This window comes from Falco cherrug, chromosome 2, assembly GCF_023634085.1.
Source record: "Falco cherrug isolate bFalChe1 chromosome 2, bFalChe1.pri, whole genome shotgun sequence".
Lineage (NCBI taxonomy): Eukaryota > Metazoa > Chordata > Aves > Falconiformes > Falconidae > Falco > Falco cherrug.
In genome coordinates, this window is record NC_073698.1 from 86,433,365 (window position 1) to 86,458,042 (window position 24,678).

Below are 24,678 nucleotides of genomic sequence, written 5' to 3' on the forward strand. Positions count from 1 at the left end.
AAACACGTAAGTCATTGTGCTGCTTGAGAATTTTATCTTAGTTAATTAACTGTGTAGGAGAAGCCATAGCACAGATTCCAAATCAATTAAATATGAAAAAAATCAGATCTCAACTTTTCTAAAAGTGGGGTTTTTTTCTATTCTACATAATCCCATCCTTACCACAGTTTAAAGAGTGGATTTTGTTTAAATTCATACAGAATCTTAATTTTACTGAATTTGTAGTGTTCCTTTAAAGCACAGCACTCTGGCCAGCTTTCATTCATTTAAATTGAGATTCCAAATCATTACTATTTTCTGAGGTTGGTTGTGAGCCTGTGAGATGGTCTTGGATAGTAATAAAGTAGTTTCTTTGTTTCAGAATAGTTTCTCTTTTGACTTGGTAGGATGACCTACCAACTTAGGAAGAAAATCCCTTGTACAATCAATACATTTGTCAAATGTATAATGTCAATACATTTTTAAAATACATTGGTTCAAAAAGGAGAAAGTTAAAATGACACCTCAAAACTAATTCACATGCAATGTCAGTATAGTTTCACACAGTTAATGAAAACTTTGTTTCCAAGTTATATGTTGATTCTGTATTGTTACACATAGTAGTAATGCTATAACAGATGGAATTTCATGTTTTCCCCACTGAAATATTTCCATGTCCTTAGTCACAAAATCATATGTAAACAGTATCTTTTGTATTACGCTTTGGTTTTACTGTTCATTTCATTCTTTGGTTAATTAAAGGTTGTGTTAATATGATTCAGTTAATAAGTTAACCCTGACTATCTAATTTGTTACTCAGATTGTACTATTGAAATGAGAATAAATCTCTATATTCTGAATATTGGAAGAAATACGATCCAGATACAAATTGCAGCAAAATTAAAGCTCACCATGAATTCGCAACTGCAATTCTTTCAGGTTTTGTTTGTCAGGTTATGCTTATTCGTTGACATTCGTACGGGTTTTGGATTATTTGGCTTATAATTGCAGTTAGAGCAATAGATGGAGATTGGAAGGAGGCAAATAAAGACATAATATATATATATATACCACAAAACATTTTGATACATAGTGTCATTCTAATTATGTATACAAAATACGTGCAGGCTGTAAATCATACAAAAAGAGTGTGTCTTACAAAGTGGCATTGTCTTGCAATAGTTATGTCACTTTTTCGCTCTTTATTCACTTTAAGATATGTAAAAGGATATTTATAAATGCAAAGCAGTTGCTTGAAGGAATTCACAGTAGAAGTGTTTTATGAAAAGTATAAATTTAGGAACTGGAAAGCCTTTAAAATTTTATTTAGAAAAAAGAAGGGATGCCTGTTGTGGAAAATTAATATTTCCCTTTTATGAACTAGTGTTAATGTGCTTTACATTGCTTTAGCATGCTTGCAGTCTATAAAATGGCTTCATTAACATTTTCAGGAACAAAATGGAAACAAGGAAAATTTTAATTTTTGATCAATAACAGCTATTCAAAATGCTTGTTAAATTCTGGATTGCAAACATAACAGAAAAAAACCTAGACTGAATTATTTTGTTATAAGTAGGTACTGCCAGAAAAACAAGATTCCTAACAGCAGTGTCATTTTTTTCTGTCCTTAACTTGTAGTGTCAAGAGAAACCTTCCATGGTTTCTCACAGTTACTACAGGTGTTAGCTGCATAGCTTAGGGCCTAGGTGCATCTCCTTAGCACCTACAACACCCGTGTAATTCTGGGAGGTGGTCAAGGTCTTCAGGATTGGACTTGCTTTTCTGTTCCAAAGATGCTTCTGTTTCAAATGCTGGACAGCTTCTGGGGCAATAGAAGTAAAGAGATCACACATGTATTAAATAGAATATATTTATATTCTGACAGGGTACATAATTTGTAATTTAAAAAAACCCAACCAAACCTCGGTGAAAAACAGCATAATATCATTAGATTAAGTCAAGGGGTTTTCATATCACCTCATTTACAATTTTGTAGAGATAAATAGGTAGAGGACACCTTTATTACAGAAGGAGATTTCGTAGGTGCAAAAACAAATGTCTTGCCTTTGCTTGAATGACCCTTCCACAACACAGGTCAGGCAGCAGCAGGTGACCTTTTTTCCCAAGGAAATTCCTAACTTAATTTAGGCAAAAGAGGAAAGCTGAGGTTGTCAGCTGTGACAAAACTTGGCTTTTAAGTATCTGAGAAGCAGAGGGGAAGAGAGGTGGACTCTGCAAAAAAGAAAAATTATCAGAGACTAAATGAAACAGTTCAGCAGATTTTGCTTTAAGGTACTTTGCTCTGCTGTTCGTTACAAAGAGTTCAGCAGATCTCTTTGTAAGAAATGAGAGGCCGGGAGTGAATCATCGCCTTATATTCACTGTGAAGTTAAAAATGAGGAAGGGAACAGCCTGTTTTATCCTCCTCTGTTTTCCAGCGATGATGAACACTTGCTAATCCAACACTACTGCCAAAGTCTGAACCAGGAGTCCCCCCTGAGCCAGCCACGAAGCCCTGCCCAGATCTTGATTTCTCTGGAGAGCGAGGAAAGAGGGGAACTGGAGAGAATCCTCGCAGACCTGGAGGAGGAAAACAGGTGGGTTACACTGCCAGCTGCCACAGCCCTGGGGCATGCGCTGCAACAGCAAAAGAAAGCTTTCTGTAAGTGATAAGGCTGAATCCTCATTAACTTGTTCCCACTTCCAGCGTTGTGATGAGTCAGCACTCTTTCTTTCACAAAACCTACAAAATGGCAAGCCTCAAAGACATACATGGGTCACCCAGTACTCATGGTGCCACCTGTGACAAGCTCTGCTGGCCATGTTTCATATCTCCTTCTGTTCTACTGTTGCCTTTATTTCCATGATAGTGATGAGCTTCATACCAGTTCATACTGTTCAGACAGGGTCAGTCAGGAGCCATTCGTATAACTTACCTAGCTTTAAAAAACAGTCTTGTCCCTTTAGATTTCTGTTTTCTAGTCTTTCTCCTCCTTTGAGTCTGTGCAAACCCTTTTTGGGTAATCAACAGCCTGGGACCTAATTCCTTGGGTGAACACATACTCCTTCCCATGCTGATGCTAAAATGCCCTCCGTGTAAATGTTGTTTATTGCCATAGCATGAAGACTCAGTGAATCTGTTGCTTGGAAATGAGCTGAACGTGATGCAAATCATGTTGTAACTGCCTGGTGCTGAGCCCTGCCTTAAAGCACCTGAACTGTTTCATCTCCATTGTAAATACCTCGGGTCTTGTTGCCAGAGCATGTCTCCTTGCCCTGGTGCTGAGCTGGATGTCGTGCTTTTGCCTGGGGAGGCAGGTGGATGGGCACCTAGCAGTGTTAGATAAATAGTCATCCTTTCCTGCCTGTGTTGACACAACTTTTGTTGCATACGCTTCTGATGCTTTTTGACAATGCAGATTTAGCTCTCTCTGCTGTATCTTGTATTATTTTACAGTTAGAGTCGGCACATGCAGTCGCTTCCCAGCAGCTCTTAGGAAACCTGCATCAAGTACCAACAAGACACAATACTACGATATTCAAAACACTTCATTGTCATTTCTCTTTTTCTTCCACCTTCCACAGTTTACTCTTTTCAAAAAAGCTCTTCTCTTTTTCACTTCATGTTTTGACTTTTCTTTTTCTCTTCTGAGCTGTCTATTGAATTCTGACCTGCATTTGGTTTTCAGCTGCAGTTTCTGGTCTCCAAATATTTCTATCTTGAATTGTTACTTAAATGCAAAAGGCTCTTTGAAATTGTAATTCTGAGGTTTTGCTTTTGGATAGTTTAAAAAGATCTGTTGCCTGTTTTGAATTCTTCTGAAATGTATTATCATACTTACAAACTAACCTAGCTGTGATACAGTTCTGACTGGGTTTTTTTTCAGTTCCAAGGATCTCTTGTTAGATATTCATTATTTATCTGCTAGCATTTTGAGACCTTAGTGCTTTTGTGGCTTGCAAATGTGACTACCTTAAATAATTTATGGCTAAAATTTGACTGTTAAATAATTTATATTTGCTAAAATGTGAGGATTTTAGAGAATACTTCCAATTGGTGAAAATGTTTCATTTGAGTATTAGGCCTTCAGACTCATGCTGAATTTCACATCACATGGAATATTGTGGTAGAGACCGTTTCTTACATATTCAGTAGACATAAAGTAATCTTGCTATGGAAGGCACTGTTACTATATTCCAATGTAAGAGAAAACCCCAATTATAAAACTGTCCCAAAAACATTTTGAAATTTCCTTAAGCATGAATATATTTCAGAAACAGAGAAGACAGATTTTTGGTGTCCACCTAAAGTGGTACATTACATAGGTTATACTGTAGGGTAGGTTATACTGACTAGGATGGACTGTACTAGCATTAAATTGAAGGCATATGGTTTTGTACTGACAGAGACTCTGAACTTTTTTGCAAAGAATTTTTTGCAATAGCAGTACTTTCCTGCTATTTTAATGACTAAAGAAAGTGAATGTTGCTAATATATTAGTTGAATCAAGATTCACTGACATACTTCTGTAAAAAGACCTCTTGCGTTCTTTTCTTTTTCTTCCAGCTTCTGGCTGCACTGTAACAAGAACTTAGTAAATGAGATCTGCAGCCAGAGCTGTTTGCCTTCCTTTTGCTTTCCTGAGTTGCACTGTGAGTGTGGTGGGCCGTGTGTCACTGGAGAAACACTAATACCCTGAATCTCAAAGCTACCCTGTTTCCATACATCTACGGTGTTCAAATCTGAATACCAATGAATGGCCCCCTGAAATAAGTTCCTTCTGTAGAGTTGCCAAAGGAAGCGATGCATTTCTAAACGTTATGTGTCTCCTTTTGCTATTTATTTTGGCATTGAAGAAGGAGAACTGTATCTTCAGAGTGTGATGCACCATGAGTAAACACGGGCACTCTAGTGAGGGACAGGGGTAGGTGGTTCAGTTACCAGCTTTGTCCATTTCTTCATACAATTGGTTTTCTGTAGGAAGATGAAAAATAACACGAATTCACAAATTCTCAGTTGCCTTTGAGAGGACTACTCAGCAAATGGGGTCCACTAGGGTTTTTGTCGCCACGCAATTAATGCTGCCAGTGATAGATGTGATTAATAACTCATGAGCTCTTTACTAGCCAGCTCTTTACAGTTGCATAAATCAAAGGTACATTACATGCTTCCTCTGTTATTTTTCTTCATGAATGCCTTGAAGAGGTGCAAGCATAGTAAATGAAATATATGGTGTTTTTCTTTGACTATTTGTTATACTGAAGTAGAATAGATTTTCCCAGTGATCAGAAGATGCAGCAGCTTTGTTTGTTTGTTTGTGACAGCCAGATGTAAATGTCAGCCAGTCTGAGCTGTGAAGGAGGGAAGTTTCCTAGTACTGCCCGTGCTTGCTTAATTGCATTCATTTAGAGAAGATTATGCTCTCATCTCCCCTTTCTCTTACATCCCATTTTATGCTGAAAATGTCAGAGAGCACCTTTCCTTGGGACACAGAGGCTTTACACTGAGGGCTATGGGCAGTGCCTTGGATATCTGGTTTCCAGCAGCAGTCCTTTTTCACCACACAGCTATTCCAGAAGTAGGAATAAGAGACAATTGTTCTCTCCTCTGGGATATTCTTACAGGAGGTTTTGAATTCTCTCTTTCTTTTTTAATTTTCAGCTTTTCTCCCCTATGTTTTAATACAAATCTTTATTCCTGTATGGTTAGATCCCAGTTATTATGATACTATTGATCGTCTGCACTCCACATCCCTCTCTCTTATGGCTCTGAAAAAGTTGCAATAATGAGTCTCAATTCTCTGGACTAAGGACTGGGTAGCTGGACTGAAAAGGTACAGCTGAAAAACTCAGTGACCCAGGTGCTCTGGGCAAACTCACATGTCCTTCGAAATGACATTCCTTTGTTCCAGCAATATTGCTGTATTTAGTTACAGAACTCACAAATTCAGGCATATCTCTGCTTGGATAATACGCAATATCCTTCACATTTTTATGTTTTTTCTGTAGGCTTTTAGAGTTTTTAACTGTTTTGTATCAGACATGAAAGCATTTTTATCTGAATTATTCCCTCGTCCTCACTTGTTTTTCAATACCATAGTTACTGGAAGGACTTCTCTATTTTAATAGTTGAGGTAATAATTGTAGGTTTGTTTTTTATTTTTTTTTAAGCAAAGTACCTGATTATGTTGTAAGTATGACCAAGTGCATTTATATTGTTTCCCTTAGGGTGATATTTTATCTTTTGCTTTACAGCACTTCCAGCTTTTCAGTCTGTTGTTAGCAGAGTATCATCTGTATTGTACACCTGGGAAATTCCTCATGGGGTAGCGATAGCCACTGTCTACAGACTTTGTGAAAAACAAGTGTAATGATCGATCCTGTATAAACTTTATTCTGTAGTAAGGCAGTGTGTGATACTGTCGTCATGCTCATTTCTATTCCCTTTCATATTTATATTAATTATTCACCAGTTCATTCAGCCAGAAGTATCAGAAGACATTAAGTAATGTTAAGGCAACAACACCCAATGTAGTCTGTCTTTCTTTTTTCCAGATAATTTTCGTGGACTTGAAATTCTGTATTTCATTAAAACAAAAAAATTTCTTTGAGAAAAAAACCCTCTCCACAGTCTTCCCTCTTTGTGTGGGTTTTAGAGAAAGAAATTTTGGAACAACCTGAATTTGAGAATGATCAATGCCTTTTTTTAACCTTTTTAAATTTGCAGATCCCCCTTTGCAGAGGAGGGATCTAGAACAGGCATCCCTTAGGGGTCATGTACTAGTGGGGTGCCACAGTCCCAGGTTAGGACACGTCCGTGGTGCAGCTGCTGAGGGGTACAGATACCTTTGAGAAACAGTCGTTAGCCTGTCTTTGTCCTTGGCATTGCTTTCTTATGCATGTGAAATGATGCGTACTGCTTTAGTTCTTGGTCTGGTCACAGCAAGTACCTTTGGAAGTGTTTCAGAGCTTAATGAAGTTTATTGGGAGGTTTCTGAGGTGCTATTAAGCCTCTAGACCAAACTGTCAGTGTGTATTGTGGTTTGCAGGCAGACCTGGCAAAAACTGTCTGTTCTCACAACCTCAAATAAGAGCGAGTTCGAAAAAATAAAATCTGGGTCACTGCTTGTGATGAGTAAGCAGTTACCAAAGCATCCAGCCATTCCCCCCGCCTCTGGGAAGCTGTAAGGGAACATCATGGCAACAAAATCCCAGTGCAGTTTATTAGGTCTCCCTTGCCTATAAAGTTTCTGTTACAAAGTTACTATTTTTGCACCTTTGGACTGTGTTACCCCTAACAGCATTTCAGTTTCCTACCTTCTGTGCTCTTCCCGCTCAGATTTTTTTTTTCACCACTATATATTATATTAATCTCTGGTATGTTTTACTGGAATAAAACTGGTGTTTTACGGACTAAAAGAACAAGCTTAGCAATGCCATAAAGTAGCACTCTAGACAGGGCAGTCCAACTGAAAATGGAGATTATAGCCCCAAAAGTTAGTGCAGTTAAACAGAGTGGGTCACTAGTTTGTCTTGCCCTCAGGTTAGTAATTTTAAAGGGAGGCTGGAAATGCAGGTGCAGATAGGAAGAAAGTGATGTGACCTGGCTGATGACAGCAGGGTTGCAAATGAACTCTTCAATTCTGTGTTTTCCTCTGACTTCTTGTGTGGCTGCCTTTCTGGCTTAGCTTTCTCATCTGTAAAATGGGTAGGTAGGCCAGGTGGCATTTGCTCTGATTAGTGTTTGTAAAGCGCTTTGATCACTGAGAGTCCTCTTTTAGCTCTGATTACTCCTGGAGTGTATTTGTGCGTAGAAGCAAACAGGCAGTCCGACTTCAGCTAGGAACGGTTAAATGCAGGAAGCCGAGGGAGGGCTGAGCCCAGGACAGACGGTACCCGAGCTTCGGGAGGGTGTCTGGAGCCCAGCCAGCCTTATGTGTCCTGTGCCCTGGAAGGGAATTAATTGTGAATTCTGGTGATGCAGAGAGCCTTTAGGCAGTGCTTGTATCACAGGTCCCTGTAATATCAGCTCCATGCAAATCTGCAAGATGTAAGCCTACAGGCATGTGGATTCAGCAGAATGAAAGGCAGGTGAGCCTCTGCCCCCTCGCACCACCACAGGAGAGGAGGTGTCTTCTCAGGGCCCTGTGCAGAGGGTAGCCTATACCAGCCTATTTGGCTTCGTAAAGCTTTTACCTCCTGTTACTTCTCAACAGAAACTTGCAAGCAGAGTATGACCGTCTGAAGCAACAGCATGACCACAAAGGACTGTCTCCACTGCCATCCCCACCGGAGATGATGCCGGTTTCTCCACAAAGCCCCAGGGATGCTGAGCTCATTGCAGAAGCCAAGCTGCTTCGCCAGCACAAGGGCCGCCTGGAGGCCAGGATGCAAATTCTAGAGGATCACAACAAACAGCTGGAGTCACAGCTGCACAGGCTGAGGCAGCTGCTGGAGCAGGTGAGTCCTCAGGCCTTTCTTTTAGAACTTGGTAGAGTAATTTTCCAAACAGGGTGTGAAGCATTATCAGTAGCAACAACATACCAAGAAATCATATCTGTAGAGGCTAGTCAGAGAAAAATATTAAATTGTTCTACAGGCTGCAAGTGAGAAGGTGAAATCATGTTTTGGTGTTCTTATTTAGTCTTCTTTCCTGTATTATTTTTTTTCATTTGCATGGATATATTTACTTAAAAAGAGACAGAAAATTGTGTGTATTCATGGAATAAATAAAAAATACAGAGCTAGAAAGATCTGTGCAACTGTACTGAGCTGTTAATAACAATCTCTTTTTTTCTTGAAATTTCAGCCGCAGGCAGATGCCAAGGTGAATGGTACAACACTATCATCTCCTTCTACCTCTTTGCAGAGGTCAGACAGCAGTCAGCCAATGCTTCTTCGTGTAGTTGGCAGCCAGACTTCAGAAACCATGGGTAAGATAATAAAGTTCACACTGTCATAAAAAATAGTTATGGTTCTATTTTCCAGCAAAAAAGTCCTTACAGACAAAACTATTGTTCTCTCCAGTTCAAATGAGAATGTAGTAGACATTTGCAATGATCTTCGATATCATCTGGCTGTTGAGACTTTACATCTTCATTATGGTTCAGACTTTTGCTTTTGGTCATGGTGCACACAGTAGCATGGATATTTTGACATTAAATACAAAGCTCAGCCAGGGCTTGACTTCCAAAACCAAATATCACTAGAAAGCTAACCATTTTATTCAAACTGACTTTCAGCTGTTAAGCATGACATGGCTAATTTAAATGTACATATTAATTATGGCTAAGAGATCACACGTATGATTAATCTTCCCCACGTTAACTGATGTGATCTTATTTTTAATGTCATGGCTCAGTCAGTAGGATTGAGCTGTCACTCACAGGCAGTGCTCGTCTATAGTGTCTTTTCTAAATGTCACATCAGATGTGATAATGAACATCATACGAGTTCTGGAGTAAGGTTAAGTAATATTCTGTAGCTAGAGGCTGGAATTATTATTTTGGTGTTTTTAATAACTGCTCTGTAGCGTTTTCCTAATTTCCTATCTGTTACATAATTAGTAAGTATTTATTACCAAGTGGTAAGGATTTTCTGCTCGTAAAAAAGCAATCAACCATTGCAACATCTTTAAGCAAATGTGCTTAAATTACTTCAACAAGATAATATTTGAGGTCTGATGATAATATTCAGCTTCATATACAGAAATTTATTTAGTGTGTATTAGAGGCTTTAGGGTAAGAGTCAGAGGCTTAAGTGAGGGCTTTTCGCTGCAGTTGGTAAGAGTCGATGACAGCAAGAAATTGAATGGGAGGTGACATTCTGCTGTGTCTAAAGTGCCATCGTTGTGGGAGATGCGGCTTGTTTGAGGGCTTTTTCTTCCGTCCCTATCAGCCTGTGCCAGTATCAAACAAGATGGGTTGTCTACACCCTACAACAAAAAAATGTGAATAAAATTTTACCTTTAGGAATGCTCAAGTTAAATCCTGGGAGTGAGAGTATAATCACAGGTAACAGCAATTTCATTTGGGTATTTCTTTATTCGTATTACTAGTGAGTAAATATTTTTCTATGTATGGCATACACAGGGTAGACATGATGTGTCAGTGGAGTCATTTGCATCAGCTTTTTGAAGAGATGTCATGAATTTCATAAAATGTGTTAATTAAAATATACAGGAAAAGATAGAAAGACAGTGATTCCCAGCCATCTATTAAAAGTCTTGTAGTTTCGTGTTTCATCCTTTAGTAGGACAAAGTACAATAATTTACTACTTTTTATTTGACTCAGTATAAAATTATTCCCATTTAACTTGTGAGACTAATTAATTTGCATGCATTTAGTCATATAAAGTGCGAAAACTATTTTAAAGCAAATATTTAGACATGACTTGGGTTTCTTTGTCTGTTCAATGGAGCTGATATGTGGAAGGACAGAGGGATGTTAAATTGTTATCAGTATGATCATGTTGAAACTCAGCAAAGCAGTGCTGTTGGCAGCATGAAGCAGAGCTTATGAAAAGATTTACTAATCGAGCCAACAAACCACAACTAATTCAGTTTGTCCAGTGTTCTTTCACACCAGGAAGCTTTGCTTGCTAGTCTAAGAGTTTTCTGAAGCATGACTTAAAATATTCTTGAATTGTGAAGGGAACTGGAGCGGTGTTGTAAATAATGCTTCCACGCAGCAAGCATGTGCCAAATAATGAGGGAGTCATAATTTTCAAGAAAATACTGAGTATCTCAAGTTCTTTCAGGCAATGAGGTAATGTAGTGGTAGCTTTTATGTATTTTTCTTTTTGAAAGGAATCCTTGGGTTTTTTTCTTTGACTGTAAACCCACTGCACTTCTCTGTCTCTCTGCTTTCTCAAGGAGAGATTACTGTGAAAGGTTTTCAACCAGCAGTGCTGTCCTGCTGTTCAGTAAAAGCAGCGATCCACTGAAATCCTGATTTACAAATAGAAGAGCTTATCTCTGAATTATCTGAAATACACCTGGGCAAGTGGAAGGGTTCTTTGTTTCTTCTGATAGAGTTCTAATGAGAAAGTCCTGATCTTTGGCCTTTTTCCCCCTCTAATGTAGCAGCAGAGGAGGTTCTTTGAGGCATGTGAGCCAAGAGGCTGTTGCTGAACTTTAATTTGTTCAAGTACCACCAGACCTGCCCAGCTTTCCAAGCCTTTTGTAGAAACGTGAATGGGAAAGACTGTGTGGGGTGAAGGGAGGTAACTGAGGTCTGAAGGTGTCTTTACTTTTGACACATTGTCTTATTATGTCATTTACAAGGAAATGTTCAGACAAATCATCCAAATGAGAAAAAAATAAAAATAATGCATTTTCAATAAAAGATACAGAAGTCTTGAGGGTCAGCACAGTTCAGTTTTTATCAGCGCTTACCAGGCCATTTGAAAACCAGTGCCTGTCCTCAGTTCTTGGCCAGGACAGCAGAACCACTGCCCACTTCTGATCTTTAGGGCCAGGTGGCTTTCCGCAGGCATGCTGATAAGGTACTCAGCCTGGGTAGAAGCAGTAAGATCTCATTCTGAGTTTTCACCTGGACATCAGCAGAGGCTGGAAGGGCATTACTTCTACTAAGGCACTCTACTAAGTGCAACTCTTGATGCAAAAGTAACTCACGGTGTGAGTTGATTTACGTGAACCCAGCACCAGCTGAAAGCTGAACAAACTGCAGACAGTCTCAGCATCTATTTTTAGATCATTAACGGAATAAAAGAAGCTGATATGAAGACCATCACTTATATTAATTAAGTGCTTCTTGCAGACGCTTTACCCTGCTTCTTGTACTGGAGTGGGAAAGATTACGCTTGGTCAGTAGTAACTCCTGTGAAACTCCTGGCCCTAAGGTGAGGCCAACACTAAGCCTGTTAATAGGGAATATATGTAGTCCTGAAGTGTTCCTTTTGCATCTCTTTTTAGTAGGTTTCCCACTACCGTGGAGCACCTCAGTGTTCGAAGAAAGTAAATGCTAACAGAAAATCAGGCAGTTTATTACTCAAGTTGAGTAGAGCAAGACGTAATGGAATAAAGGGGTCATTAAGTCATTTTCAAAATAAGGATGTACTTCTCGTGGTTATTGCATCAGGCAAATTTGCTTTTGTGCTTTCATAGAGATAAAAGAAATCTAGTAGAAGAGGAGAATCTCACTCAAAGTATATCCTTTAGGTGTATTCTTTTTTCAGACTCTTTATTTGTATTGGAGGCTAGGGTCTACAGTAAAATCAACATAGGGATTTTAGTTATCTGAAACCATGACCACAAAAAACCCAGTAAAAAAAAAATATATTGAATTTCCCATTAAGCTGCTGCCCTGTAATCAGGTTATAGAAATTATTCAGTGGGAGAAATGTATTTCGCTTTATTAAACTGCTGCTAAACCTTTTTACAGTACAATTGAATGTTCTTGGAGCACCAATCTGATGCAATTAAACTGTCAGAAATATTAATACTGATGCAGATGAGAATCTGGGTTTCTCCTGATTTACGCAGCTAAGCAAAGCAGTGCTAACATGAATCCAGCACTATCAGAAAGCTGCTCAATAGCAGCACTCACAACAGCAATTTTTTTTTTCCGTTAATAGAGTAAGAGAAGCTGAAACAGCGAGTGCCATTTATGGAACTAAATGTTCCTAGCAGGCATTTTACCCCACTTATTTTACCAGAGTAGGTTATTTCTTAAATCCCATTTTACAAATCAAAGTCAGTGTTAATTGTTTAAAATTAATTGTTTAATTTCCCTTAGATCCTTGAAAAGAAAGAGAAACGTAATAGTGAAGAAAATTCAGCTTTGAAATTTTGGTTATGTACTAAGCAGAAAATGCATTTAAGTGAACAGCCTTAGCTTCATGAAGGAAATATTCAATAGCAAGCTGTTAGCAAATGGTTTTACAGTGGCTCTTATGCAGTGGTGTGGATTTGCTTTCCAGGCGAGGATGAGCTGCTCAGCCCTCCCCAGGACACAAGCACAGGTTTGGAGGAAGTGATGGAGCAGCTGAACAACTCCTTCCCCAGCTCCAGAGGTGAGCGCTGCTGCCTGTGGCAGATGAGAGGGAAGAAGATAAAAGTAGTTTCTGTTCCTTGGTATTTTCAGGGGGTTGTATTGTGGTTTCAGGTTTTCTGTGGCTCTTTGTTTTAGCTGTCTTATTTAGAGTGGAGAAGCAGCCTGCTCCTCCTTTACCTTAAGCTATCTCCACAGGCAGCCCTTGCTAGATACACGGATGAAACAATGTCTGTCTTGAGACTTTTTTTTCCTGTCCCTTTTGCCGTGTACCTTTTCTCACAGCTTCTCTCCTTTTCAGTCAGCCCCCTTGCTGATTTATTTTTAATACAAATCTTAGCACATTTTTCTTCTGTTCTTACCTTTCTCCAAGAAGAATCTGGTTTGAAATAATATTAAAGTTCAGAGTCAAAAGTTCTCGACCTTCTAGCATGTGTATCCAGAGAGATGGAGGAAAAACAAGTGAGCTGCTTGTTTGTACAGCAAACGCTGCACTTGTGCGAACAGCCACAGAGTTTCTTTCAGTGCTTCCGTTTTGCTCATTCCTGTTGTTTGCTAAAGATAAGCATTTGTATTACTGGGATTTATTCATTCAACCTTTTTCATTTAGGAAGGTCCTCTCTGAGCCCAGAGAAAATACTCTACTGCCAAGAAAAATGGCTTAGATTCCTCGCAGGAGAAGGGAAGTTTGGGATATTACCTGTTGCAGTGAGAGAAGGCTCAGACATTAACCTCTTGGCAAAAGAAAGTCCCGGTGTCTACTGACAGCCTGTTAAGTGGATTTCAGTAGGGGAACAGACTTACTGCAGGACCCTTTCTCTGCATAGGTTTCACACATCACCCAGAGAGTCTTCCTTTAGCAGATAAATGTGTTAACCATCATGCTAGACTTTGAGTGAAGTCAAGTTTTCTCCATCCTTTCATTTCAAAGCAGGCTCAGCTCCCACCAGGCATTATCTATGAGCAGTGGAAAAGGAGAAGGCAGTATAAACTGCGTAAGATCTGATGCTGTAGATCAAAAGATGGAATCATTTAGAAACGTATTATTGAAGAAAATCTAATACAATATATTGTGAACTACATTCATCGCCACCTCAGCATTATATGAAAAAGTCATATGCCCAAGCCTCATTTTGCCTAGATACTCATTATCAGAGACAACAGACAAAAAATCTTTCAAATACTGGTCTGCAGATAAAAATGGACTTATTTGTGTTGCTGTGTACACAAGGTTGCGACAGACAGTGCTTTCTTACCAGTAACCGTCATTTGTGTAAATATGTTTTATTTAGGAGATCTTGCATAATTGTATGTGTCTAGACGTAGAAGATACCCCATGTGTTAAAATATTCACCAAATGTGGTATATAATTTGTAATCATAGCGGATGACACTGACAAAGAGTGTTTCGTTTTAAAAACAAGTTTAGTTTTAAGTAAAATAGGTGCAATTTACAAAACAACAGTTAATGAGATATTTGAAATAGAGGTTCATTTCCTGTGTATAAATAGTTAAGAGATCAGTCTGATAGATATCACTCCCTACTGACTGAAAATAGAAAAGGTTTTTGATTTTATTAGTGAAAACTACAAAGCTTCATGAATGAAACTGATAGAATATAAAGTTTGGTTGAGAAATAGGAATGGTCAGGTCCTCTGTGAGACAGTTTGTCCTACAACCAGTGCGAATTGATTTCCATTCACTGGTTGATATAGAAGGCTACTGACATTGTGAATTCTGCTGAGATCTCATGCAGACTTCAGTTATTGCAGTTTTCTTCTACTCCCATTTTAATGATTTGATTATATTTGATTTATACCCACATAAACAAAGCTTACATCCACAGCTAATTTGCTGCAGCCTCATGTACATCTTCAGCATGAGGTGAAGGATGCCATGGTCAGTCAGATCTCACGGGCATCAGGGATATGACTTAAAATTTACAAGACTGCAGGAAGGAGAAAAGGAAGCAGGGTTGACTCGTCCCAACAAGTCCTTGAATCAGGGGCCATTTTGCTGTCGAGAGGTGCAAATCTGTATCTCAGGTTTCCAATCTGTAATAAAAGATGAACATGCACTTGCAAAAGAGTGAAAGCAGTTTGGCAAAGCAGCCTGAGAAGAGGGCATAGTGTAAGGATTCAAACGTGGTGCAAGTAGTATTTTATTTCTTTGCATTACAGGTTGCCTTGAATCTCAAGTTATTTGTAGGTATTCAGGAAGCAGAACAATAAGCCCAAACAAGTGATGAGTAGAGATCTATAAAGAATACATTTTCTTATAATAATTCTTACTAAGTAGAATTTAAAAATTGGCAGAGGCAAGAAACTCGGTCATCCCAGTCTGGCATTCAGAAGTGTGTTGTGATTCGGGAGCTTATGAAATATTATGTGAGAGGTGAATTCAAACTACTTGGGTAAAGTGGCACCACATGTGATGTATACTATCTTTAGGAACTAAAACTAAAAGGAAGATGGATTAAATGCCCAAGATTGAGTGGTACTAGAAGTAGCTCTGTTTATTTCTATACTAATGCTGTAGGAGAAGTCTGGAGAAGTCTGCTATGATACACACAGAGCATGCAGTTCCAGAAGAGCTGCAGAGAGCACAGGGCACTCATCAAAACCTTCCTAAACTGAAAGTGAGAATAACAAAATGAAATCCAGGGACAAGCACCCATACAAATAACCTGAAATTTATACATGGAATCAACTGAGGAAATCTAGGGATGTTTTAAAAGGCCTGGGAAGTTACTGGCAGGACATGAAATTTGGGGTTCCTTTGTGGCCTGTAAAAAAAGCATGTTAAATTTCAAGCTAAAAGTCCCGCTCCAGCATGTCACAGCATATGAGGTGATACACCTTTTGAATGAGGGACATAATTCTGGTCATCTTATTGCAATTAGGATAACAACAACTTCAAGGAGTGTAGAAGAATATGACAAGAGCAAACTGAACTCTGATGGCTTTGGTTCAAGACAAAAGTTCAGAGCTGAAAAAGCAGTGAAGAGAGAAGAGGACTAAATTTCTGGGCTTGGGTGCACAGATGTATAGTTGAACATCAGATGATACAAATTAAAACCAAAATGTTTAGTCTAAATATCATCCCAAGCATTTGAAGAGTAAGATTTGCTCAGGCTGGGAAGTAGTTTTGTAGAGCAAGTAGTAGCTCTTATTTCGGACTTCTGAAACAAAGCAATAAAATGTAGAAGTAATTAATTGCCACTCACCTGGGGATATATATTCATTTTGATTGTATTTTCCAAGCTTTTGCTGCATATAGTTAGTTTTTAAAGGGCATCAAGGCTTCATAGCATCATTTGGAATATATTTTAGACAAGCATGTGTTAAGCAAATCATGTCATAGGCCTGCATAAGCAGATCTCGGGTGCAATAACTTGTGTTAATGTAATAGGATTTTTTTGTTTCTTGAGTTAACCTTTAGGCAGTTCTTGGCTTTTTCTAAGGAGCGGAGGACCTCCATGCTTCTTGCACAGCTTACTGTTGGTGCAAAAAGCTGTTTCATTTCTGGAGAGGAAAATTCTGCTGAATACCTGATGATTGCTGTCCTTAAGGAATTTTTCTTTCCTTTAATCTACAAGGCTTCCCATCCGTTCCTCTTTTACTTCGCTGCTCCCAGCAAATTCACAACTGCTGCAGCTGCGTCAAACAGCTGCTGTGCTAGCTCAAAGCAGATGTCAAAGCCAGAGGTCTGACATTTAGTGGAAATCTACCATTAAATACCACCTCAGTGGTTTATTTGACCCTGCTTGATAATGGGCCACAGAGGAAAACATTTTCACGCTGTATTTGTGCCCAAGCTACTAAATCTCCAGGGAATTGGTTCACAGTTAGAAAGTAAGAGTGGCAGGCCAGTATCTTTAAAGCCAAATTCATCTCCTCTGCAGCACTTGGGGAAGTTGCACTGCTGTAGGTGGGTCTCATGGTGGACCAGGCTGTGTTTTGCGGTTTTAGTTTTGTGGCAGATGCTTTCTGTGAATGAAGCTTAGAGAGGAATGTAGGGGTGGAAGTTCCTGAGCTAACTGAAATTGATGAGAGAGCTTCCCAGGCTTTCAGTGCAGAGCCCTTGCTGGAGGATAATGAGGAAGGGGGAGCCAAGAGTGGTTGGAAATGAGACCACAATGGCTTAGAAGAGCTAAGAGGCCATGACAACATGAAGACATTTGGAGAGGGATTGGTACTCACCATTATTATTTGACAGATGTTATTATATCATTATATATTGTATTATCATTATATAATACTACTATAGTATTATATTATTGTATAATACTATTATAGTATTATTAATACAGATGTTATCTTGTGCGGTGAAATTACAAGACCCCTTGGCAATAAATAAATGGCATTAAGAATAGCACCACCTTTTACAAATTTTGTTTTATTTCTATCTCAGTCATATAAAACCACATCAGACACATTCTGTCCTCCCTCTCTCTTCCATCAGCCAGGCGCTGTCATGAATGGGACTGGTGTCCTAAGTGGAACTAGCAACTTTCAGCACTCAAATAATGCAGTTTCTCTTATTCTGACAGCAAAATGTCTTACCACACAGACTTTTCACGCTTTACTGAATCAGTGGAAGAGTACTCTGGAGTTATTACAGTGTGGGGTATTCTGGAAATACTCCTCCAGCTGAGCTACCCTGGCCTCTTCTGGACTGCATCCCCTTCTCTGTGCTATGGTCCTACATCCCACATCCGTTAGCCCAGATGACTGAGAACCCTTATCACTCCCCTGTGGCACAACAGTACTGAAGTGGCTGAGCTTCTCTGTGGATTTCTGCTAAGACAGGGATGGTGAGGGCTAGATCTTTCATGATTTACAAGTTGAGTCCTGATATAAACTGAGAATACATTAATGAATTTAACAGAACTTCAAGGAACAATTTTTTAAGGAAAAAAAAAGCTCTTTGCAGATCCAGATCTCCCCTCTGCAGGCCATCCCTCTCCTGAGTTCAGTGAGAGGGGCAGTGCAGTAGATGCTTAATGCTCTGTGCTTTGATCTAAATCTGCATAGATGCATGAAGTTTTCATTAGTGCCTCTGCTTTCAGGTCTGATTTGATTGCTCTCGGTGCACCTTTTCCTGTGTTACAATGTCATGTAGATTTCAAAAAAAGAAAAAGAAGGAAAGACTGATTTTGTAAGGGCAGGAAATCTTGATTTGAGCAGGAATAATGGATAAATGGGCACCCATAGATTGTGTATCAGTGTTTTGATGCCTTATGGAATGCAAATTTTCAGAACTGCAGCAATACAGTCTGTGTTCTTCCTCTGCAGTTTATGTCAAACCGCACTCCTTGTCTTAAAACTTGAGACACGCATTCATTCATATGCAATGAAGAAAACAAAGTAAAATCCATTAAACTCTTTTTAATCCTCCTCCAAAAGAAATTAGCTGTTACTGTAGTAGTGCTACTCTTCACTGCATTTAACAAATTCTATGGCTGATTACTCACCACAGACTTAACCTCGCCAAATGTTTTGTGTGGTGCAGAGCTATCTCAGTTACCTTTAAATACATTCATTTTCAAGCAGAATCCAATCTGTCTTATGTAGATACTTAAATTAGACACTGTAGCTGCAGTTTTAGGTGCTTGTGCAGACAGGTAGGCGTTTCTTAAGACCTCCAAAAGGATCCAGTATTTTGCATGTAGGCATTTCCTTCTCTCCTCTTGACCCAAACCAAACTGTCTTTTGCTGGATCTCATTCATGCCCCAGGATGCTTGCACACCCAGCTCTTCCATGCTGCAGTTCCTGGAGGCCTTAGGTAGCTACCTACTCACCTAAACCTTGGAGCTTTTCCTCGGAAGACAACCAAAGCATGCAATGGGGGTTTTATCTTCATTTTCAAGGATTTTCTATTACATGATTTATATTGGTGAGAAGCTGTCAGCTTCCCTCCTTGGAGGCATTTTTTAGGAAATTCATGGCTCCTGGTAAAAGCACCAGAGAAGGTCACAGGCTGTGTAGGTGCTCTCATAATTCCTAGGGAGTTAGGCAGGCGTGCAAGGTGAAGTCCTTAGAAGTGAAGCAGCACCTCTCCTGTCCGTCAGGCTCACTCTGGTCACCAGCACATGTGGTGTAGACATAACCTGAGTCAAGGCTCCCATTAACAGCAGAATAAAAATGCACATGCAGAGCACGACTTCAGACATACTGTTATCATTTCTGATAGTAAGTGTGTTATTGGGGAGAGGTAGAGAGGAAGGAAGGGAATAAAACCTCCTCTGTTCAGGAAATCATAACCTTTGCTGTCCAGGCCCTCCAGAGGTTGCCCCAGCTGTTTCTGTTGCACGGCGTGTGTAGGTGAGTGGTGGCTCTGACCTGTGGTAGTCGGTGATGCCATTCGCTTCCTTTACCCTCTTCTCCTCTCCTTTACCACCCCTGCTCAGCGTTGCTCTGTTGCTGAGCCTTCTTGTTCTGCTCCTTGTAAAATACCTACGAAGCTATTTATTATCTTCCTTCCCTCCTCCTGCAGACTGCCATACCTAGGACAAAACTCAACAGCAGTTAGGTTACTGTTATGCTGACTGGTGTGTTCATTGTCCCATACGGCGTTTACAGTTACATCATTTACAACAGCTCTGGTGCAAAGATCATCCTTTTTCTTGAACAGCATCTACTGCAGTGACTTTGTCACCTATGACTGCAAGTCTGGTGGTACTGGTGCTGTCAGTAACATGACAGTGATAGTGGGACGCTGCTTCTAGAAACAGCAAGCATCTTATTGCCACTGGCTGTGCGATGGGAAGGGGGATGAGGGGGTGTTTCTGCTGTTGATTCACACCTGGTTTTCTTTTTTTATGAACAAATATGCTATGATAAGCGTTTGAGAAGAATCAGTATGATCAAAGTATGGCTTCTGTGAAGGCTCGTCAGGAGCATCTTTTCAGCTAAACCCATTAATGACTCCTCCATTTTGGCAGTACCACTTAAAAGTGATGAGATACTTTCCCTTTCTTCCCCTTCTATTTGAATTTTTTTTCTCCTTTTCTCCCTCCACCCCCTCAGTTTTACCAAGCTTGCAGATCAGCTTGTTGGAAACATCTGTTGGAATAAATTTTATCTTGAATGTGAGCATGTTACATTCCACTATACAGCTCCAGGTGTGTGTGGGGGTGGGTGGATATGGGTGTGTGTACATATGAATGCATACCTGTGTATGTGTATGTAGGCCATAATAAAATGGAAAATGTCCGCATGAATTAATTTGCTGGGGGGGAAACGTGATCTTACCACTAATACTGATTCGTAGAAGTACTCACATTGAGGAAATTTGGATGCTCAGGAAGTGACTTGAGATCTCTGCTGTCCTTGTCCTCAACTGAAAGGTCTGTAAGTTGGTTTTAGTCATTTTCTCAAGTGTTTTTGCTAAGTTAAAACCAAGCCACAGATTATGGAACTGTTCTTGAATAAATCAACTCAGAATCTTAGTGGATATTAGTGCACTTTCAGTCTTTGTTTAAAGCAGAAGCGTGGTTATTTTATTTATATTAAATTCCTAAATGGAAATTGAAGTGTCTCCTACAGTATAAAATATATATTCACATGTGGTTTTTTCCCTTTCTTTTCTAATATTTCTTTCACTTCCTCTCTCTGTTCCTAAAGGAAGAAATGCCCCTGGAAAGCCAGTGAGAGAGGTTAGTGAGATGCAGGCTCACTGCCATGGTTTCTGTTTGTCACAGCTTGTTTTCTGTGCCCAGCATGCGTGTGACAGCAGCACTGGTTTGCTTGGGTTTGGTAAAGGGTGGTGGTGATTTTATTTTGCTTTGGGTTTTGTTTGATTTTGCTGAGTGCATTCCCCGTGTGTGCTCTAACAGTAGCGTACCTCTCAACTTTCAGCAAAGACAATGTCAGCTCAGGGGTCTGCATTTTCTTACACCCTCCCAGAGAAGGAAACTCAGGAATGGGGAAGAGAAAATAATACACTGAAATTAAGCCTCTGGATGATAAATGTGGTCAGCAAATACGCTGCGGTCATTGACTTATGTTCTGTTGCTCATGTACGTAAGCACAACAGGGAGACACATGTCTCTTGCTGTTCTGCTTACATACTCACAATTATATTCACATATATGTGTCAATATACCAACCGTCATCTCCAGTTCTTAAGTAGTTTTTAAATTTTTCTTCAGAACAGTGAGAGTTGAGAGGTATAAGAGATTCAGGTGTTTTAATTTCCTGATACACTATTGCAGAATGAAGAATGCTACTAACATTCACCAGCTCCGCAGCGTTGTATTCAGCAGTGCAAATGGGCGATGGTTTTCACTGTGCACTTCGGATGTGGTTGGTTTGATGCAAAATAGATTTTAGAATTTGTATGTTGCTGCTTGTAATGGAGGAGAACATTTTGCACTGTGTTGTCATAGCACCTTTGGAAGTATTTCCAGAGAGCCTTGATTTTTCTTCTGCAAAGCTGCTCTTCACTCGCCAACCAGATAGAATGTTTGAAAGATTAATTCCTAGCAAAAATTATTATTAGAGATAAAATATTCAGAGACTGCCTGAGTGCAATTGCAAGTAGCTGTAAAACGACCTTTTCCGCACAGAAGACTTTGAGTGTGGATGAGGCAGAAATTGAAGGGTAACCCGGTTTGCAGACTTCTGCTGGTGCAGAGAGGGGGGCTCACGGCAAGACGCTGCGCTGGGGTTTTTAGCAGAGCTGTTGTGAACCCCCAGTCATGGACAGGCTACCCCAGGTAGGCCAGGGTTTGTTCTAACGCGGTACCTTGAAATACAGTGGTTCTCTTCACTGGCTGTAGGAGCTGGCACGGGTCCAGCTACTTTGAGGCGTAAGATCCTTGTCTGACCTCTCATATGGATCAAAAAAAGGGTGCCTGGGATGTCATCAACAGACTGCACCAGTCCAATCATTTTATGGAAGTTACTTCATACTCAGCCCTGCATGTTCTTCATAGAGTCTGAGAATTCTCCAACTGAGCAAAACAGGTTGTTTATTTCCACTATGCTCATTTATGTTTATGCATATTCAGAAAAAGCGGCTGCTACTGCAGGCATATTTGATACAATTAATGTAAAAAAAAAAAAAAAGTAAGAAAAAAATCAGAAAAATTAGCATGTCCTACCTGATCAGGTTCCAGCAGCTTAATCCTAAAAACTTTGACTTCAGTTAATCACTCACCACTTCTGTTTGTGCTCACTGACAGGTCCAAAGGGGGCTCAGTAACTTGCAAAGCTGAATATAAAATGCAATTCTCCACCTGCTTATGAAGTGTATGAGTTAAGGTGTAGAGCAGCTTTTGCTTTATGTGTGAATCCATTTGCACAAAGGCAGATCATGCGGTTTTAAACCCACTTGGCCAGGTTTTGATCCCATTACTCACATTAGGTATTGTTTTCGTGTATAATCCCATGGATTTCGTGGCATTACTCAATATGAATACGGGTATCAAAATCCAAGCCACCAACAGGAAGGATTTTTCTTTTGTCAGGGAAGTGTTAGAAATCTGTGCTGCTAAAAAAGGCACTGCATTGTGTTGGGATTTCTTAATTTACTTTCTATCCACTCTTTCAAGTCTGAATGCTCCACATTTATTTCTCTGACAAGTTGTAGTGTAAGATTGGAATTCAGTTACTGTGCTTGCACCCAAGGGCCTTAATTCCAGCAAACCCTCTAAAGCAAATTCAGCAGATGTGAAAGGCATCGTGCTATATGTGACCAGAAGTGATGCATTTAGTGTCTGCAGCAATAGGTGTCTTCTGCTTTCAAAGCAAATGCACATGTGTTAATATTCCCTCTATTTTCTAAGTCTAGGTTAATATCGTTCATGTCCATTTTGAGCTTTTCATGCTTCATTCCAAAGTGTGTGCTAGTTTTTTTCTTACACAGTAGCATCTTTCAACCTTTCAGTGCCTCAAGCATGGAGAAAACTTTTTCAGCTTTAATGTTTTTAAAAAGAAGAAAGAATGGAATTAATGTCTTCTTTAGTGGCCTTACTTTAAAAATATGAAGAATAATGAGTGGAAAGCAGTGATTGATATTTTTCTAAGTGTTTTTAGGACAGCACTTTTCTCATTTGCTTTTTAATTAAAAATGTCGGTGTCCTACATTTCAGTCTTAGATAGGGCAAGTGAGCAGTATTCAACAGAAGCAGCAGAGCTATATAGAAACAGTCAGTGAATCTGGAGGCTTACTTAGGTAACAGGCAATATAGAAGAGGGTGCATTCATTGGACATACAGTACCAGGATATGTTGTTCTCAACTATTTGCAGTCTTGATTGCCTCAGCTGTTACTCCCATGTGCAAGAGGTGCAAAAAAACTGTTGGCAGTGCAGTGATGCACAGATGAGTGTTGGCCAGTTAAGTGGAGCACAGCTATATTGCCCACTCTTCTGGGCCAGCCTCGCATCCTGTGACTGTCCCAGAGACAGTGGTCCCCAAGCTGTTGCACTTTACAGTCCAGCTATCAACACAGACTGCGATCAGCCGTGGTTTAGGGTCATGCTCTGAGCTGTAAACTCAGATGGCTCAGGAGGAGACGCAATTGTTCAGGTTTTCTGCAGAGGAAATTAAGACCTGTGCCAGAGAGGCAGCATGGAGGTAGCATGCCTCTGTACAGCTTTTGTGGAGGGAGATCGGATTTGAAGTATGGTTATTTCAAAAATACGGTGGCAATTAACAGAGAAAAGAAGACTAGCAGACATTCCTGTAATTTTTATGTATTAAAAGAATATCTAGGGATCCCTGGATGCATAAGGTCTTCTTGGCCAGTGTTTTAGTTGCCTGAACAATTTAGTAATTTGTACTTACTGTGGCATACTTCTGAAATACTTCTTCTCAGGTTTTTTTTGATTGAAGTTATTCATTCTAGCCCTAGCCTCTTCCTATAAAACCAGCTTGCCTTTGGTACTTTTACAGCTCTGTATCTCACAGCACAAAATGGTATTAACCAATACTGATTTTTTTCTGAAGATGGGGTTTAGCAGTTTGGGTTGCTCTAAGTCCATGGAAGGGGCATCACTCTTCCTGGGCTGCGAATGAGTGGTGTTGGAGTCCCGGAAGAGCCCTGGAGTCCCATCGTTGTTTCTAGAAACAACAGATGGCAACAAATCTGCACGAGAGACCGTGGTGCCGCAGGCCGCAGTGCCTCTCATGGCTGGCTGGCCAGGTACAGTGCTCACCACCACCCTGTCTCGTGTCTGTAGGTTCCTGCAGGTGAGGAAGAAGAAGAGTATTTAAAGCCTAGAGATTTCTTGAAAGTAGTTTGCAGTGTCGGGGTGGGGATGCTGCAAGTCACTCTGGTTGTAGCAGGGTTATTCTGATAAAGCCTTAATAGCACATGCTACACATATACCTGAGCCATGTCAGAGTTTCAGGTAAGTAGAGCAAACCAGTGGCAGTTACCTTTCTGTTTGCATAAGCAGCTCCAATCTAAAATACATTTTTGCTTTCATATGGCTTCATCAGATTTTCACTTCCCAAGGTGTAATTTGCTGGATTGATCTCAGCCTGTATGGTGCCGGTAAGAGGGATTATCGCTTACGTCTAAAATAAATGTGGTAGCATACATTTACTTTAAAGTAAGCTATGTTTTGAGCAAAACTTGGCAGGAATTTTTCATACACTGTTACTTGACATGCTGATGAGCAAATCGCAAGGTTTTTCTTAGGATTAATAGGATGGCTCTATGTTAATGATTC

General features: G+C 39.9%; 1 protein-coding gene across 20 annotated transcripts in view; it reads left to right on the top strand.

Moving 5' to 3' along the window:
• DMD (dystrophin) overlaps nt 1-24,678 on the top strand; it is a 1,162,157-nt gene that overhangs the window by 1,132,786 nt on the left and 4,693 nt on the right. For 14 of the 20 annotated variants that reach the window (XM_055701082.1, XM_055701080.1, XM_055701083.1 and 11 more), the window contains 4 exons: nt 2,418-2,576; nt 8,196-8,439; nt 8,789-8,912; nt 12,923-13,015. In XM_055701082.1, coding sequence (XP_055557057.1) covers nt 2,418-2,576; nt 8,196-8,439; nt 8,789-8,912; nt 12,923-13,015 — 620 coding nt within the window. The other 6 variants (XM_055701084.1, XM_027804067.2, XM_055701094.1 and 3 more) reach the window with 3 other exon arrangements.